This window comes from Seriola lalandi, unplaced genomic scaffold (assembly GCF_002814215.2).
Source record: "Seriola lalandi dorsalis isolate HSWRI2012SDOR001 ecotype SW California unplaced genomic scaffold, Sedor1 jcf7180002054928, whole genome shotgun sequence".
Classification (NCBI taxonomy): Eukaryota; Metazoa; Chordata; class Actinopteri; order Carangiformes; family Carangidae; genus Seriola; species Seriola lalandi.
The window spans coordinates 486,158-504,529 of NW_019525480.1; the positions used below are offsets into that span (position 1 = coordinate 486,158).

Sequence of the window (18,372 nt, forward strand, 5' to 3'; positions counted from 1 at the left end):
GGGGGGGGGGGCTTGATTCAGCCAAATACAGATAAGTCCTGCTCCAGAGTTCAGGAGACCAGAGAGATCAAATGGCCAAATCCAGGTGTCAAAGCTTGTAGAGACTCGGAGCTGAAACGGCTGCAAGTGGCTTCTACAGAGAACTGGATGAAAGGTCTGAATGTTTCTGTAAATGAGAGATTTTAGTTTTTTATTTTTAATAAATTTGCAAAAAAAATTCTAAAAACAAATTTCACCTGCCAACACTCCTGTTTTTCCCGAGAGTGTCCTGTAATTAGCACGGCCATCCACCTTTATTATAAATAATCATACACGCATCCATATGTTTCATGTTTGTCTGACGTTCCTCCAAATTGCCAGACAAATTCAACCCATCTGTCACCCCAACCTGGCAACCCACAACCCGCCGCTCTCTGCACAGACAGACAGGACGTATAAGTGTAGGCTGTAAGGAGGCGGAGCGGGTCGTCCGCTCATCAGAAGCTCGGTGGTTCGATCCCCGGCTCCTCCAGCCCTCATGCCGAAGTTTCCTTTGGCAAGATACTGAACCCCAGATTTCCCCTGATGCATCATCTGTGTGTGTGTGTGTGTGTGTGTGTGTGTGTGTGTGTGTGTGTGTGTGAGAATGTGAGTAGTAGTGTAAAGTGCTTTGAGTGGTCGTTAAGACCAGAGAGGCTCTATATAATTAAGTAATATCAGACTGGAGGTCGTGATGTCGTACTGAATATCAGCACGGCTGTGATCCGGTCATAGGTACGAGGCCGCAGGTCGAGCGCCATATTATTTAAATAAACAACAAAAAATTATGATTTGTTTGAACAGTCAAATAGTTCTGCAGGTGGACTGGTACTGGACTGTTGCTTAGCAACACATTAACATGTTCTTGACCTGCACAGGGCACACTAGCTTGCTACTCTGTCTCCATGTTACCTCAGGTGTTTCTGAAGTATCCAGGTGTCTTCCTTCATCCTCTCCTGACGACCATCATTTAACTCAAATGTTATTTCTGGAAATATTTTCATCTTTGTTTGATTCAATCTAGGATAGATAACGAGCGCAATGCGACGCTGATAAACGGTTAATAAAACACCTGTGAAGCGGAGTGATACATGTAGTCAAAAGTCCCAGTGCTGTTGTTCTCTATATCAGCGCTCATGGAATGACTCTCGTCCAATCAGATTACTTGGTCGGAACTATCTGTTGTATAAATGATGTTTAGTTAAACGTGTTAATTTTATGTTCACGTATAAAGTTTATCTCATAATATTAATCGTTGTAGGCAGGTATGAAATGAAACCTACAATAGAAAGTGCTAAAAGTGAAGGGGTCTGGAGACTTCAGTCCACCTCCACCTCCCTGAGTGAAACCGGCCCCCGGTGTCCCAGCCGCCGCCGCCGCTGCTGCTGTGACTCAGTCTGAGAAGGCGCCTCAGACGGAGTGTGGATCCGTGTGAAAACGTTCTGTTCAAGTCATTTTGAAATGAATTTGTTTCGTCATCTCTGCCGTGCTGTGTCACTGCAGCGTGAAACCGACACCAACCGACCTCTCTGCTAAAACCTCAGCAGAGCCTTTAGTGGAGTCTTTCTTTCACACGTTTATAGCTCTTATCACTTCCTGTTCTGTTTTCGTGTTGGTAGCAGTTCTACTCTTGATCTTTCTCGAGGGGAAAACGGCTCGTCATGTGATCCCCAAGAAGTTATGTAGTTAAGAAACACAGGCACATGGCTGTCCTTTAGATTATCAGTCCGGAAATGACTTTGTTTATTTTCATAATTGATTCATCTGCCAATTATCTTCTCAATTAATAGATTATTTGTTTGTTTTTTTATATATATATATATAGCAGCAAAACACAATAAAAGAATCACTATCTTCTTTTTTGTTTTTTTCTCTAAACCAAAACTCTAACATATAGAAAAGCAAAATAATTTCAACATCGAAAAGCTGCAGGAATCATTAAATATTTGCCATTTTCCAAGTTCCCCCAGACATGTTTTAAACTGTAAATATCCTCTGCTATAATTCGTGTTTTCTTTATTTTCTTTGTTTTCATCTCCTCTGACTTCCTGGTTGAGAAACCTGGATGAGGCCTTAAGCCCCCATCAAGATGGTGAGAGGAGGAAACATCAGAGAGACTCAGCCACATGTTTGAGCCTCAGTCAGACCCAGACTCAGAGGAGGAGTCTGAGACCAGAACCAGAGACTAGCAGACGGGTCAGAACCGTTAGCGCAGTTAGCATCTTCTTATTTATTTATGTTGATGGTTAGCTTGTAACTGACACAGTGTTAGCGGTTGTGCTAATGATAACTGTCTCTCTGAACTGACTAGGTTTCAGGTTTATTTAGCCCCGCCCCCCGTCCCCACAAGTTGACAGGATTGGTTCCTTTTTTTTTTTTTAGTTCCATTTTTCTGTCCACTTGCTAATTGATTACCCTGCTAATCGTTGCAGCTTTAACCTGCAGTGTGTATCAGGGTAAAAACAGGTTGTGTTGCCTTGGCACTTCTGATACTACAACTATTCATGAGCAGGGAGATTGCTCATGAGCTTGTTGCCGTACGGACCCCCCGCTGTGGGTGTCATGGCCGTCCAATGATTAATCATCAGCGGACTATTTTAGTGAGAATGTGCCATTTGAGTGTTGAATCACAAGCTGAAGTTGTTCTCTGCTGCCAGTTCATCAACACAGACTGAATCAGTGTCAGTGTGTTCTGTATCTTTTTCGGTTTTACTTCCTTGTTTTGTTTTGTTTCCCTGTTTCAGGATGAGAATGAGCCACAGCTGGAAGATACCTGATTAATAACGTAACTATCGATAAAGCATCGGTGATCGTTTGAGCGGTTTGTTGAGCATAAAGCAAATTGGTGCAGGATTAAGTACAAATGTCAGATTTCCTCAAGTAATGACGCCGTCACGTTTTATAACCTTTAGTAAAACAAGTGTTTGAATGATCTCGGCCGTGTTTATCATGTCAGAGCCACTCAGAGGTCAAAGGTCATCTTGGCAGACCCCCATTACCCTCTCCATTCAGAGGTTCGACTCCGAGAAGAAGAATAATACTTGAGCTCATCTATGTTGGTTTTTAAACAAATTGTCATCGCAATTAACAAATACTGACGGACTCTCTGTGCTTCACATCTTACTGTAACTTATTCTGATGAAATCTACTGAATGTTAGATGGTTTATGTCTCTATTTTATTCTATTTATGATGCGTATTGGTTGTATTGACGACTGTTGCAAACCAAATAAGATAAGATATTCATTTATTAGTCCCACAGTGGGTAAATTTGCAGTATTACAGCAGCAAAGTGACAGTACAAAGAAAGAAAAACTGCAAAATCAACTACTTTAAAAGCAAGATAAATAATATAATATGTATAAATAAAATATTTCAGCTAAAAACTAAAAAAATAGCAGCAGATTAGTGACATTGCAGTGAAACTGCCCCATGGGAACAATAAAGACTTTCAAATCTAATCTGAGACGACACTGAGGCAGACACATGTTAGAACACAGTTTCCATCATTTTCTACAGCGGCTTTCTAACTGAATACCAAGCAGTGTAATGTGTGTATATGTATATGTATAAGCATGAATATATTAGGTGTCTGTGTACTGATCACTGTATCTGCAGAGAGTGACAATAAACTCCACCTTGAAACTTGAACAATAGAGTTCACAGGTTACTGGAATATCGGATTTCTTTTTATTATAAATGAATTTTTCTGATTTATTTGTGACTAATAACATCACTAAAGTGTCTCTGTCTCCACATGCAGCTGCTAAAATGGTTAAAAAATATACTTGTATTTTATATAATCAGATTCAGCACATAGAAACTATAGTGGAAGGTGTCGGTTTGATGTCATGTTACTGGTATGATGTCACTATGACATCGACCGGTCTTTTCTCCGACTGTTTTTGCTGGGAGCCGCGTCATGCTTGGAAAATAGGCGAGACTCCGAATCTTTAGATCACGCGACCCAACTGTCACGCAGGCAGCGTCTCCGCACTAACCCGTTTTTAACATGTGCGTCGAAATGAAAACCAAGACGTTCCACAGCAGCCGCCACGCACATACCATACCCTTGACGGCCGGGGGGCCTGGGAGGACAAGCTCAATGACACAAGTTGTTCGTATAGTGCAGATTTAGCGTCCTTTAGCAAGGCACTGGTTTAACAGTCGTCGGTTGATCTTCGATGCTTCCAGGAGTGAATGTGTGTAACAGGACGTGTAAACCTCCTCCTCTGGAGGGTGAGGAAGGTGTGAGCTGTTCTGAATAAACAGAGAGCTGTATATTGACTTTCAGGAAAGTGAATGCATCATTCCCTGCACACTTCCTCCTCGTACTTGTGTGTATTTGTCATCGTTATAGTATAAAGTCGGTCCGGTGCATTTGCTCTCCTTACTGTGTTTCGTCTGTACTCACACTCACTGTTGTTGAATATTAAAGCTTCAGTTTGTTCTCTGGAAGTAATATGAATGATGTCCTCTTCTGTTAACAGATGCAGTGAAGGGATAGAAGATGAAAATACACAAAAAGGACAAGCAGCAGGTTTGTATTGTCTCACTCACACACACACACTCACACATATATATATAAAACTAGGTCATTTATAAAAACCTTGATACAAGAAGAAGCTTTGATACTAAATAAAACGTGATTGTGTTTTATTTTTCTAAGCTTCAGTCTCATTCTGGACGATTTCACGAGCCCTTTAATACTTAACGCAGCTTAACTTTGATCCTGAGGTCAGCGGTCCCGCGTTACCGAACAGAGGCTCCTGTTATATGGGACCGTAACTGCTGATTGTGTGAATGATGGTTGAACAGAGGGAGGGAGAAGAAGTAAATCTGTTCTTCTCTGACTCACTGAAGTTTAGTAATTCTTCTCTCCCATCCTGCTGGGACTGTGACAGAATTTCAAACATGAAGGGAAATATCAGAGGACGAGGACGCCGGGAGAGAAAATTAATATTGTGATTATTTACATTCTGATGAAGGATCCTGCTGAGCTACTGAGGAAGAGTCAGTGCTTTACCTCACACAGTCTGCTCGTTGTGCGTGTTTTGTCTGAATCAACTCAGGCGCTTCTGCTTTTTAAATTATTCTAGTTGCACATCCGTCTGTTAGAAATACTTTCTGAAAAATTTGTGTATAAAAGAGTCTGTGTCTCATAGTTGATTGTGATGTGGATGCAGATCTACTCAGTGAAGTTAAACTGCAGGATCAGGTCTCTCCAGATTTAGCTTCCTGTGGCAGGAAACATTCTTGTTTTTATTCATTCACAAGCGTCTGAAATCACTTCCTTTTTACAATCTTTTTGGCTGGATCACAACAGCGTGGCCAGTCCTATAGACTGACTGACTGACTGACTGACTGACTGACCATATTGGTCAGCACAGGGCCGAGCCACAGTCTACCAAGCCGCTCTGGTTTTCCGGCTGCTCGGGAAATGCAGGGAAGAGGAGGAGCGCTTCCAATACACTGAGCTTCGCCTCCATTACAGCAAATACACATTATTACTAAAAGAGGCGGAAGAATAACTACACATTAGAGAGAGAGGGAGCGAGAGGTCGGTCATTGGTAACGAGGCTTCGTACTAACGATTATGACTAACTCTTCATATCAAACAGAGGGAGTTAGACATAAAGATCTGCCTCTAATAAAAGTATCTTACATTCTGAGTTGAAGTAAATAAATACTAAACTATCGTGGATCCCAGACGGAGGCTGTGCTCTGTGTGAGAGACTAAATAAGAAAGATAGTCCATCTCGGTTGGCTCACCTGGTGGAGCACGTGACATTAGGGCTTACGTTGCACTGCGGCGGCCCGGGTTCGAGTCCGACCTGTGACCCATCTCTCTCCCTATGTCTGTAATAACGGCAAAAGCCTGAAAAAATAACTTTAAAAAAATGACAGATATTGTGTCTGTTGTAACTTTCTCTCTTGAGTGATCGTGTTACAGTAAATACAGTTCAGTCTTTGTCCTTCATTTGTGTGTTTGGTGATTTTGTCAGACGATGTGGTGGCTATAAAATCAGGATTTGATCGGAGGAGGTCCAGACATGTACGAGGGTTTGACCTGGTCTTGTTTTTCTTTGGATTGGCTCCAAAATCCCCTCAATAGAACAAAAACATAGTGTCCAAATCTTATTCACAGTTTCTGCTTGACATTGTGATGCCACGTCTTTGATACACCTATAAAGGACATGACAGTACACCTGTCAGTGATGATGCAAACTGAGTTTCCTGCATTGTGAAAGGAGGATTACCTCAGGTCCAGATCAGTACAGGAAGTCTTGGACAGAATCGTCCGTTCTCCGTCGTCCCTTCCTCACGGCCTCAGAGCCGACGCCTTCGTGCTCCTGGTGTTGTTGTAGAGTTGTTATGTTCGAGGTGTTCCTTCCTGCCTTGTTGTTCGGACGACGTCTCGCTCTTTGTAATATTTATGAGTCAAGCGGAGCAGAGTGATGAGTCAGAGTTTCTGTGAGTGTGAGGTGACGCAGCAGACTCTCAGCTGAGCACGAGGCCTCATCGTTCGCTCGTTACCGTGGTTATTATCCGATGCCGTTAGCTGCTGGATTATCACCAGGTTTCTTTAAATCAAGTGACAGATTTCAGTCCACAGTGATAAAGAATCTTAAAACCTGTTGTTGTGTTTCATCAGCAGCTCACAAGAATCAAACATGGACGCCGAACTGTTTCTTATTAACGCAATCCCACTGAAACATCCTGATACTAGAATAACACACACCTTTGTTTGTTTGTTTGTCTGCAGGATTAAGCAAAACCTAATGAAGCAAATTGCACCAAACTTTACGGAGTGATTGGGAAGAACTTGGTGCATTCAGGGGGCAGATCCACTTAAAGGGGCAGATGCATTATTCAACTTAGTCAGTTTCTCAGGAAATGATGTAATGTAAAAAAAAAGTCTGCATGTTCTCCCCGAGCCTTCGTGGATTTCCTCCAGGTCCTCCGTCCTTCCTCCCGCAGTCCAAAGACATGCAGGTTGAGGTTATGGGCGACTTTAAATAGGTGTGAACATGAGTGTGGTGGTTGTTTGTCTCTGTATGACAGCACTGTGATAGACTGGTGACCTGCCAAAAGGTGTACCCTGCTCCAGCCCCTCCCCCACAACCCTATAAGGAATAAACGAAAGATCCGGATTGACCAAATTGTACAAACTCATAGATGCCAACACCAGAAAGTGATCTAGGTATTAATGATATTACTTAATATGCTTCAGGAGGTCATCAAATATATAAATAAATAATAAAATAAAAGATCCATTAAAGTGCAGCATGTAGAAAATTATTGAAACATTCACTCTACTGAACCGGACTTCTTGTACTGAATGGCAACAAACACATGTACCGTCACATCGCCACCAGAAATATTGAAGAATAAAAAATAAAATAAAATAAAATAATAAATATATTTTAAAAAATTTACATTACATTATTTCCTGAGAAATTGTCGATAAAGTTGAAAAACACATCCGCCCCTGAAACGGGTTCTTCCCTGAGCCCGGTCCCATCTCTCCATAAAGTTTGGTGCAAATTGCTTCAGTAGTTTTTGCGTAATCCTGCTGACAAATAAATAAACAAACAGACATGGGCATGAACATAAAACGTGTTTTTGCAGATCTAATAATTGAAAAAACAAAAAAACGTATAGAACAAAGTGTAACTCAGAGTTACAGGTGAATCTGTGAAGATGCGAGTGTTTTCACGAACCTTCCTCTCATGTCTCTGTGGGTTTTTGTCTCGTCTGCCACAGAGAATCTGCCCCGGGAAATATTTATCTAACGCACATTCTCTCCCAACAAACGGCACATTTGTACAAATGGAGCACATGATTTTTAAATCTTTTTTTTTAATTCACTGATCTGGTGCATGACTTGACAAACTTTGCACTTGTGACCGTTGAAGTGAGATTTCACCAGGATTTAATGCAGCCACACTTTGTCTGCAGCACGGTGAGAGTTCAGTTCTGTGGTTCTACTGTAGCAGGAGGAAGTGGGCCAGTTTTCTGACGGCTGGGTGCAGCTCGCGGGTCGACGGGGTGACGCAGAGCAGAGAGAAACCACCCTGAATGTCAAACACAGTAAATCTCCACAGGCTCCAGCAGTGACGGCTGTTACATCTTTATGAAAGTGCCACGTTTGTGTTTTTATGTTCTTTAAAACACCCTTATGACATCTTATGACAGAGACATGAAGACAAACATGAAACGAGTTGAAAGAAGTCGGCTCTTTCCTCAGTTGTGTTAGCATTGAGTGTGTTAGCACTGAGCCTGTTAGCACAAAGTGTGTTAGAATTGAGTGTGTTAGAATTGAGTGTGTTAGCACTGAGCGTGTTAGCATTGAGCCTGTTAGCACTAAGTGTATTAGCCCTGAGAGTGTTAACATTGAGCGTGTAAGCAATGAGTGTGTTAGCATTGAGCCTGTTTGTATTGAACCTGTTAGCCCCGAGCGTTTTGGAATTGAGTGTGTTAGCAATGTGCATGTTAGCATTGAGCGGGATAAAACAGAGAGTGTTAGCATTGAGCATGTTTGCTTTATGCATGTTAGCATTGAACGTATTAGCATTGAGCATGTTAGCATTGAGCTTGTTTGCTTTAAGCATGTCAGCATTGAGCCTGTTAGCAGCTGTTGTCAGCTCACAGCAGCACTGTAGCTCACAGAGCTGTTAGCAGAGCTGTTAGCAGAGCTACAGACTCTTTGTTCTGTTAAATCAGACTCTTCGTCTCAGCTGTTGTGATGTCGTTAGCGACTGCATTTTAATGAGTGTGTTGATTTGACTTATGTATAATCATTCGTAGAGGCCTGAAAAGGATGAACTCCTTAATCAATAACATATCAAGTAAAGTGATTTCACACGAGCTTGTAATTCACTGTAAAACTGATCGTATTGATAATTTCCTCAGGCACACGAGCCTCATCATTCCAGCAGGAGAAAGTTTGGTCACACGATGATTACAGGTCTGTGGTGCCACATCTGAACCTGATGTTTGAGCTGAAGCTGGAACAGAAAAGACACAGCGTCCTTTAACAGTTTGTCTGTTTTTCGAGGAGTGTGTGGTTCGTTCAGCAGTTTGTATCAGCTGGTTTACAGAAGGAGAGTGATGAGATTTTCTCTGATACAGCCGAGGCGTGTCTGGTATCTCTGGTTATCAACCTGCCACATCTCAAAACAGCAGAGCGATAACGTCATCGCTGCCTCTCTGGAAACGTTTCGCGGAGGCTGCTGCGCCGCCGTGTTGGAAGAACGACAACGGGGGGAAAGATGGTGATGTTGTTAACACACTCTCCTGGCGTAAACAAAACACGTCTGCGGTGCCAGGTTGGAGGGAAAACAGGAACATTTTTGTGTAATCGTGTGGTTAGTGATCCGGCAGGTGTTGTGTGGAGACTGTGTAGTATCTGAAGTTCATCGTAAACGTCTGTAACCACTCTCCCGACAGATAAACGCCGTCTGGGAGGGCGGTGATTGTGTTTGTCACTTTTCTGTGGCCACTTGATGAGTTTGCTTGACTTTTGCTTGTGGTGCTGCACAGCTTTGGGGAACAAAATTAAAAGTATTGTGGAAATAATGCTGAATATTCTCCATGCCGTGTGAGCTGCATCATCTGAACGCAGGTTTGTGTTCATGGATTTTTCATTTTGTCACTTCTCAAAAATGATGAGGAGGTGGAGGATGTTTCAGCTCCTCACTCTGAATAAGAGCGACATGAAATCTAGTTTTTTCTCTCTCATTTTGGAGCCTGCAGTTATTAGTGTTGCTCATAGTTTTTAAAATGTAACTTTTATTATTTTTATCTGTATTTTCTACTACTATTAATATTTTAATTTATAAAGTCTTTTTCCCAAATATCTTGAACAGATATTAAAATTTTTTTTAAAGCAGATAAAAGCATCACATCACATCTGAGTCACATCGTTTCTATTTATTCTATTTATTCTATTATCTAGTGATAATCTCTCTTAAATTCAGGGCCAGCTGATGATTTTGTCTTTTACCTCAGAGTCTCTCTCCTGCGTCTTGCTGCTCTCTGTCTGGACATCTCCACCTTTCTGCACTCCTTCCTGCCTGAAGAAGTTTTAGGATTATTCTTTTAAATCGACAGTAAACGCATCAAATATCTAAAAACGACTCCTGTAGTTGCATTCAGGGGAGACGTGGGAACTCGGGTCTTGGAAGAGTCGTGCTACGTTCACAGCTACACCGCTAACCGCTAACTCTCTGCTGTGGTCGCCAGCCTCTGTCGCTACGTACACGACCCTACGTACCGATCTGTTCCTGACGGGAGCCGCTCTAATCCTGTAACAATATTCTGTCTCAAACTTACAGCAGATCTCACACAGAGATGATAAATCACAGTGTAATTAGCTTGTTTAGTTGCTACTGCTGAACGCCTAATGTGCAAGTTACGTTCATGCGTGTAATGCTGCAGCATCGTAACTGATCTCTGATGCCTCTCCTTGAGTTCACAGCTATAGTTCCCCCCCCATGTGATGAATGCTCATAAAGGGAACTGAACTGCTCTATACACTGAAAAAGAATTCACAGAGCAGAGATTTTGTTTTTTTGTTTTGGTTTTTTTTTCCCACCACGTTTCATGAATCAGCAGCTGCTGTGTGAAACTGGGTTTTTCCGCACTTCAAGGTGAAGCAGAGAAAAGACTGAATTCTTTTCTGTCTGAGGCCCAGATTCACTCGCTTTGATCATCTCTGCGTACTCACCTGAATGGCTGAGGCTTCCTCCTCCTCCTCCTCCTCCTCCTCCTCCTCCCTCCTTCCATCATCTTTTTTTTTCAAACATCTTTCCTCTCAGCTGGCGTTCCTTTCCTCAAGTTTTTGGTGGATCCTTTTTCTTTCCCAGTTTCATGTCGGCTTGCCCACGTTTTCTGGGTTTCTCAGAAATGAATGGATATGTTAAAGAAAACTTTCTGTTTAAAAATTGGATAAGCATCAAGATTATTTCAGTCAGTTTTGTCTCCTTCATCAGACTCCCCTTGTTTTAAAAAGGCAGATTAAATATTAACAGAACTCCTCAGCTCCCTGACCGTCCACCGTCGGCCTCCTTGAATCGGCCGCAGAGATTTATGTCCGGATTTATCAGTGTGATGGAGACTGAGGGGGAACAGGAGCCTCTTTCTAGTAACTTTCTGAAACAAGGCTGCGTTTCGCTTTTACGAGACAATAAACGAGCAGTAAAAGGTCACACAGTTGAATCGGAGGGATCGCCACGTTACAAAGTGACTGCAGGGAATTTATAGAAACAGAAACGTCACACGGACGCACGAAGGCGGTGAAACAGATGAGAAATTAAAGGGTTCCTAAAAACATAGTTTCATATGTTTAAAGCGAAGCAGTAAATGTGGGTGTTGAAATATTTAGTCGATCGTGTCGGCTCCTCTGTGGGTTTGTGTACGTTCAGGCAGTTTGTTTTTTCGTTTTATACCAGAAAAGGAAATTGGTGTATTTTTGTTGTCACAATTACAAAAAACAAAAAAACAAAAACACCAAATTGGAAGAAATGGTCCAATTTTTGTTTTTGCAAATTCCTTGCTTAATCGAAGATTGAAGAAAGGTGGCCAGGTGGCACTGAAGGGAAAGGTAAATCTTTCAAAATAAAAGCTGAGCGGATCGCGTTGCCATTCTGTAAAAGTGCAACATCACTCAAGCACAGACAGACAGTTTTGAGCGTGGTGTATTATTTACTTGTGTAGTTTGAATTAATAGCCTTTTACAGCTTTTATTTTGAAATATTTACCTTTACTTCCGTGTCACCTGGCTACCTTTCTTCATACCTCAATTAAACAAACATTTGCAAACACCACAATTGGACCATTTCTTTTGATTTGGTGTTCTTGATTTTCATTTTTTAATTGTGACAGCAAAGATTTTTCGTTTTTGATTTAAAGCGGTTAAAACCATGGTTTTCTCGTTTTTTTTTTTATGTGTTCTTATAAATTTGTGATTGTCGCTGCAAGTTGAGTGTTTCACACAGTTGTTGTGTCTCTGTTTGTGTATTCAGTTCATGTCTCTGCTAAACAGCATTTTCACAATAACTGTTGCCTCAGTCTGATGCACCGAGTCTTATCAGGGGCGGGAAGCTTATTGAATGGACTGGGTGCAGCTCAGATGTGACTGACCCACATTAACATGTTGTTGTTTTTCAGAATAAACTTTATTGAGTGAAACGAAAATGTTCCTACGAGTCTAAAACAGTGTTGGTGTGTCGACGTCACTGTGATGTCATGATGGTGTGATGGTCAATATGAGCAGAAACAGGAAGTGTGATTGTTGTTGATCTTGTGTAACGTAAATGAATTTGACCTATTACCCAGGTGCACCGGGGGGTCGTACACGTGTCGACCCGTCCACGCTGACAGAGGCTGTTAGCCTAGCGTTAGCGTTAGCCACATCTCTCTGAGCACTGCTTGCTTGGCGTTGTATCTCTGAAAAGCAGCGGCAGCATTGATGAGACTGCAGCGCTCGTGGTCTATATTCGTGACAGAGACACAGTGTGTGTGTGTGTGTGTGTGTGTGTGTGTGTGTGTGTGTGTGCACGCGTGCTGCTTGTTTGTGAGGCAGTATTATTGATTCATAGGCAGTGTGATTGCAGGCAGCCTCCCTCAGCTGTGTTCGCTCGGCTTTACTTGGCTGGCAGAGGCTGCTACACTGCAGCACGTCACTGGAGGCTCAGTGTGTGTGTGTGTGTGTGTGTGCGTGCGTGTGTGTGTGTGTGTGTATGTGTGTGTGCGTGCTTGTGTGTGTGTATGTGTGTCTGAGAGTAACGTGTGTGTGTGTGCATGAAGGAGAGTCAGTGTGTTCTTGTTATTTTTCTTTTTTTTTATGCACGTAGTCATCCATGTAAGCACATTGAGCCATGAAGCTTGTAAATCTGTGTGTGTGTGTGTGCATGTACGTGTGTGTGTGTGTGTGTGTGTGTGTGTGTGCGTGTGTGTGCGTGTGTTTAAGATGTTTAAGAATGACTGTTGAAAGTCATGTATGTGTATGTAGTCAGTCATGTAAGCACATTGGGCCATGCAGTGTCAGTGTGGGAGTGAGGGAGAAACTCGTGAGTTTGTGTGTGTGTGTGTGTGTGTGTGTGTGTGTGTGTGTGTGTGTGTGTGTGTGTGTGAGTTTGTGTAGTTGGTCATGTAAGCACATTGAGCCATGACGTGATGCCACTATGTTGTGTGTGTGTGTGTGTGTGTGTGTGTGTGTGTGTGTGTGTGTGTGTGTGTGTGTGTGTGGGGGCTGCAGTTGCTCCGTTGTTGTGGAGATGGATGGCAGCAGCGGCTCGGGTCATTACTGATCCGGAGTTAGCTTAGCGGCTAATTTTAGCTTGTAGGTTACCTGTACCTGTGTCCGCCGAGTCGTTTTCTGTACAGGGAGGAAAAGGAAGTGAACATGGAGCGAGGTGAGCGACAGAATCGTTTATTCTCATGTAATAAAAACCTTTTTGTGTCACTGATTGACATGCACACAAAGGTTCAGGCCTGATCAGGATGTTTTTACGGCTCCTCGTCTCATAGTGTCTGGTTCTTTTTAAAGGATACAGGTCAACGCACTTTCCAATGTATTTTTATTGTTGTTTGTGAGGAAGTAAAGAAAGGGAGTAAATGAGACTGGTGACTTGTTTTAGTTGATGTTTTGACTCCAAGAAAATTAAATGAAATAAAAACTGACGCTTCGTCTCTGCGGCGTTTTGATGTCTTTGATTTGAGGAGCCGGGACGTTTGAGTCGAAATCAGGTTCTGCCTTAACTTCATCTGTTTAGATGTTTTTCTGCCATGTTCCAGAAATGATAATGATTCAGTGTTTCCCTCATGTTGAATTGCGTTGAGTTTATTTGCAAAGCACATACAGTGAGACTCACACAGTAAAAAGATTTATAAAATGTGCAGGAGATAAACAGAGATTTCCAAAGTCTTTGCCTTTATTTCAACCCGTCTTTAAAAACTTCCAACATAAAGCATCACAACATCACGTAAACAAAAACATGGAGACAAACATTTTATTTAGATGAAAGATGGTTTTTTTTTTTTTAAATGTTTTAAAAGTTATTAAAGGAGATGACGACTTCAAAGTTGATCCTAGTGAATTCCAACGAAGAGGACCTCTAAATACGATTAAGAATTGATTTAATTAATAATAAATATAATTTATTAGAGTGCCCCACCCCGTCCACTCAGTCCTTGATCACAAGACTCAGGCAAAGTTCACGTTCTGCTGCTGTTGTGTAAGTTATGGAAGTCCTGAAAGGCAAGTGAAATTTAGTTTTTTGGAAAGGATAATTTTTCTAACTTTTTTCATCAGTCTAAGAGAAGTGATTTTATTTGTTCTGGGGACCAAAGCAAAAATAAAAAAATAAAAAATGTTCACTTGTCCCTCGAGAATCGTTTTTACAGACGAACAAAAAAAAAAACATGGAGGGAAAAAAAGTGTTTCCTCAAATTTGACCCAGGAAGAACACAGATGCTATAAATTTGAATAAAACTCCCAAAATTCTTTGAAAATAGTGATAATTAAATTCCATTTGAGGAAAGTGCAGTGAAGAACCATCCATGTTATTTTCAGGCGATTAACATGAAAGAAAAGCAGATTTGTGAAATAAAAACATTTGAGGACATTTGACCCGAGGACAACAGGAAGGTCAACACGAGGTCAACATGAGGTCAACACGAGGTCAACACGAGAGCACACATACAAAGTGATGCTACGAATCTTTACCATCACAATAAGAATACAGGCTTCAAAAAACAATCACACTAAAAGTTTCCACTACAGTTCAGACGGCATCAGAAGTTCGGCTTCTCTTCCTCTCCTCAAAGGCAGGTGTTGAAACCACTCAGGTGACTCATGCTTCCTCTGGTTTGTCTAAGGTGAGCAGAGAACCTGGAGCGAACCTCTGTGAATTACAGCAATCTGGCACGGCGTGGGGGAAAACAGGCTGAAATAACACACATAATACACAATATGAAAACAACAGTGTTTGACGTAATAAAGACGCCTCTATAGTTTCTTTCCCCCCCTCAGAGCGAATGTACGTTTGAGATCCGGTTGTTGGCAGGTGACATTTACTAAAGGATGTTGAGATGAATCATCGATCTGTTGGGGAATTCGTGTCATCGCTGCTGCGAGGAAGAAGATACAGATTAATGTCTGAATATTTAAAATAATCGACTCCTTTGTTCGTGGAAATAATTCCCACTGTGAGATTTACTCACGAGACGGATCAGAATCAACGAGGTAATGAGCGCGTGGCGTTCCCCCCCGCCCTCTCTGATCTTCAGTTAGAATAGTTTATTGGCTGTTAAAGGCGGCGGAAGGGGGGGGGGGGGGGGGTGCAGAACGCCGCTCGTCCTTCCTGTGTCAGGTGAAGTTTGTGGTATCATGCTAATGTGTCCTACTTGGCGAGCAGTGGTTCTGTTGTGTTACTCGTGGCCTAGTTTACACCCGTGTCCTTCATCGCTGCACAAGCTCTGGTTTGGATGATTTCACTTCTTTCTCTCTTTTTGTTTTCTTGTGTATTTAAATTAGAAGCACGGCTGATGGTAATAAAATAATCTTCGTTAGATTACGTTGCTGTAAATGATCAATAACTCCTGGTTAGTCCCGATTAACCCTTTGAGGAAATGAGGTCAGATGAAGCCGAGCTGGACTTTTATTTTTGGCTTTTTTTGGCCCTTGTTGAAACTGGGTTAAACGATCCTGGCTCCAGGTTCAGTGGCTCTCCGTCCTGGACTCTTCAGCCCAGGTGTTAGTGATCAGAATCCCCTGCTCAGGTGGGAACCTGAACAGGTAATAAGCCCTGCAGGGAGAACTGTTGGCCCGGCGGGGTCCGGGGCTGATGTTTCCAGAGCTCACGTTGCCCGCTGCCAGATTAAAGTCTATTTAAAGGAAGTCATCAGAGGAACGTCTTGGAGAGGAGAAGCTTTCAGTCCGTCACAGATGCTAATCTGAACTTCTGTTGGAGATTTCATTTAAAAAGAAAATCTGTTCTGTTCCGACTAAAATCTTCAAGACTCGTTTAGTTGAAAGCAAATCTTTGTGGTTTCACTCAAACGGTTTTTGTTAAATATTCTCAGATGTTTTTCTTGCTGTTTTTTCTTTTTTTAATTAGTTCAATAGTGCATCCTGTGTTTTACCAGAAAAACTCAGCTTCGAGCTTTCTTTGACAGGAAGTATCTACTTTTCTCAGGAAGACTGTGAATCCCTGCCAGCGTCACGCATGCTCTGTCTCTGACCTCTGACCTCCTCTGACCTCTGACCTCACAGTGACTCAAGTGGAGCCGCACAGCGGGGAGGAACAAGTGCTGCAGGAATTAATGACGTGTGTCGTGCCAGTAAATAACTTTTACTTTATTGAGGAATCGTATTTATGGTGAAAATACGAGACGTTAATCTGCAGGATTAACGACAGGAAGAGAAATCTGACGCATGAAATCAGTTTTAAAAAAAAAACCATGTCACGGTAATTTATACATTTATTGTTAATTATTCAAGTTATTGAAGGAGAAAATGTGTTTGGAGACGGATCAGAAATGCTCCTTTAGCTCCATGTTTGACTGACAGCTGGTAACAGTGATGGTTACCGGCTGATAACCATTGGAACGTTAAACATTCAGGCTGTTTCGCATGTGTAGATTTAACCTTTCTATTCAAGGTGTTTTTCTTATCTGCGTTTAAAGTCGTACAGAATGTAATAGATCACTGATACAGTTGAACAGAAACAGTGTGTCCCCCCTCCCCCCTTTGTTCTGCTCCACCAGAGCCCCCGTCTCTCTCACAGTGTCACTGCACCAGGTTTGTATCAGAGTCCGTCTCCGAACCGACGACGTCCAAACAGATAAAAAACAAACGACAAACACAAGTAAAAAGATCAGAATCAAATGAAACAACACAATAAATAAACTTAAAAAAGGGGTTAAGGAAAATAAGTTAAAGAATTACAAGTAGTTTTACAAAACCCTCTTGTTGTAGAAGGAATTAGGAATTTAAGGTCTTTAAAAAGCTGCAGGAAGTTTTGAGTCGTCTCATTGAAAGAGATGAAAAATCTAAGATGTGTATGTTGTGCAGTTAATCCAAATACTGCAGCAGCAGCAGAAGGTAGATGACCCCCCCCCCCACTCCTCCTCCACCTTCAACACTCACTTTAAAACCAGCAGAGGAACCCCTCACCTGTTCCTCCAGGTGTCCGACCTCCGGGACTCGGACTCATCACTTTGCTGCTCCGGTTCCCGACCCTGAACCGGAGCGGAGGAGTCGACTTCGCTGTGTTTTTTGTATTCGTGTAGTTTTAGCTGAGCGTGGTGCCGCATCGTGTCAGAGCTGCAGAACATTTCGGACGTGATCAACCGACAGGTGTGTTGGTTTCATCTGCTGCGTGACCCACAGCGGATTGATACGCAGCGTTAAATCCCACTGTCCAGTAAATGTTGCACTTTGTACAGATTAAGCAGCAGTTAGTTGTTTCTGTCTGTGAAAAATACGACTGTTTACTAGTTTTCTTTGTCCTCTGTGATGAAAAGGTGATTTTTTTTTTAGTTTTGGACTCAGACTCTGAGAAATATTGATGTTTGTTTTTTCTTTTTTCTGACATTTTGTTGCTCAGACAGATAAATATGTCAGATTAATTGAACATAAATAGTTGGTTTTAGCCGTACAAATCTCCGCGGCTCGACTTTGTTTTCGATGCACTGAAGACTTTGATGTTTGTGACGCTTTAGAAATCAGGTCACTCATAAAACTTTTTAATTCCCTCTCACTCATTTTATTTTTGACTTCTGACAAACTGCAACGTATTTTGTGTTGTGTTTAACTCAGGTGTTGATGTCACCTGTCCAATCAGACCGAATTAAAGGAGAATACACGATCACATATGTGGTCGGTGTTAATGCACCGACAGATGTGACGACGTGTTGTCAGTTCTGTGAGACGTGCACAGACGGACAGACAGGTGTACTGACAGACAGGTGGACAGAAAGACAGGTGGACCGACTGTCTGATGGACCGACAGACAGGTGGACTGACAGACAGGTGGACGGACAGACAGGTGGACCGACAGACAGGTGGACCGACTGTCTGATGGACGGACAGACAGGTGGACCGACAGACAGGTGGACCGACAGACAGGTGGACTGACACCTGGACAGACGCAGGTAAACCTTCAGACGTTAACAGGTTGACATCAGATACAGAGATGTAATCAGTCCGTCCATCAGACAGTCGGGAGCCACTGGCAACGAAAGGGTTACCATGGTGACCATGTGTTTACGTCCGCCTCCCTGCTCCCCGCAGCTTTGGCACGGAGAGCCAGTTTCCATGGCAACGGCCCCAATACCCCCCACC

The 18,372-nt window shown here is 42.4% G+C and overlaps 1 protein-coding gene across 1 annotated transcript in view; it reads left to right on the plus strand.

Moving 5' to 3' along the window:
- Window positions 1-18,372, plus strand: part of chd6 (chromodomain helicase DNA binding protein 6) — a 93,733-nt gene that overhangs the window by 16,505 nt on the left and 58,856 nt on the right. The window contains exon 2 of the mRNA XM_087170104.1: window positions 4,508-4,557. Within this exon, the coding sequence (XP_087026230.1) occupies window positions 4,528-4,557 (30 nt within the window). The 5' untranslated portion in view covers window positions 4,508-4,527. The remainder of the gene's footprint in view (window positions 1-4,507; window positions 4,558-18,372) is intronic.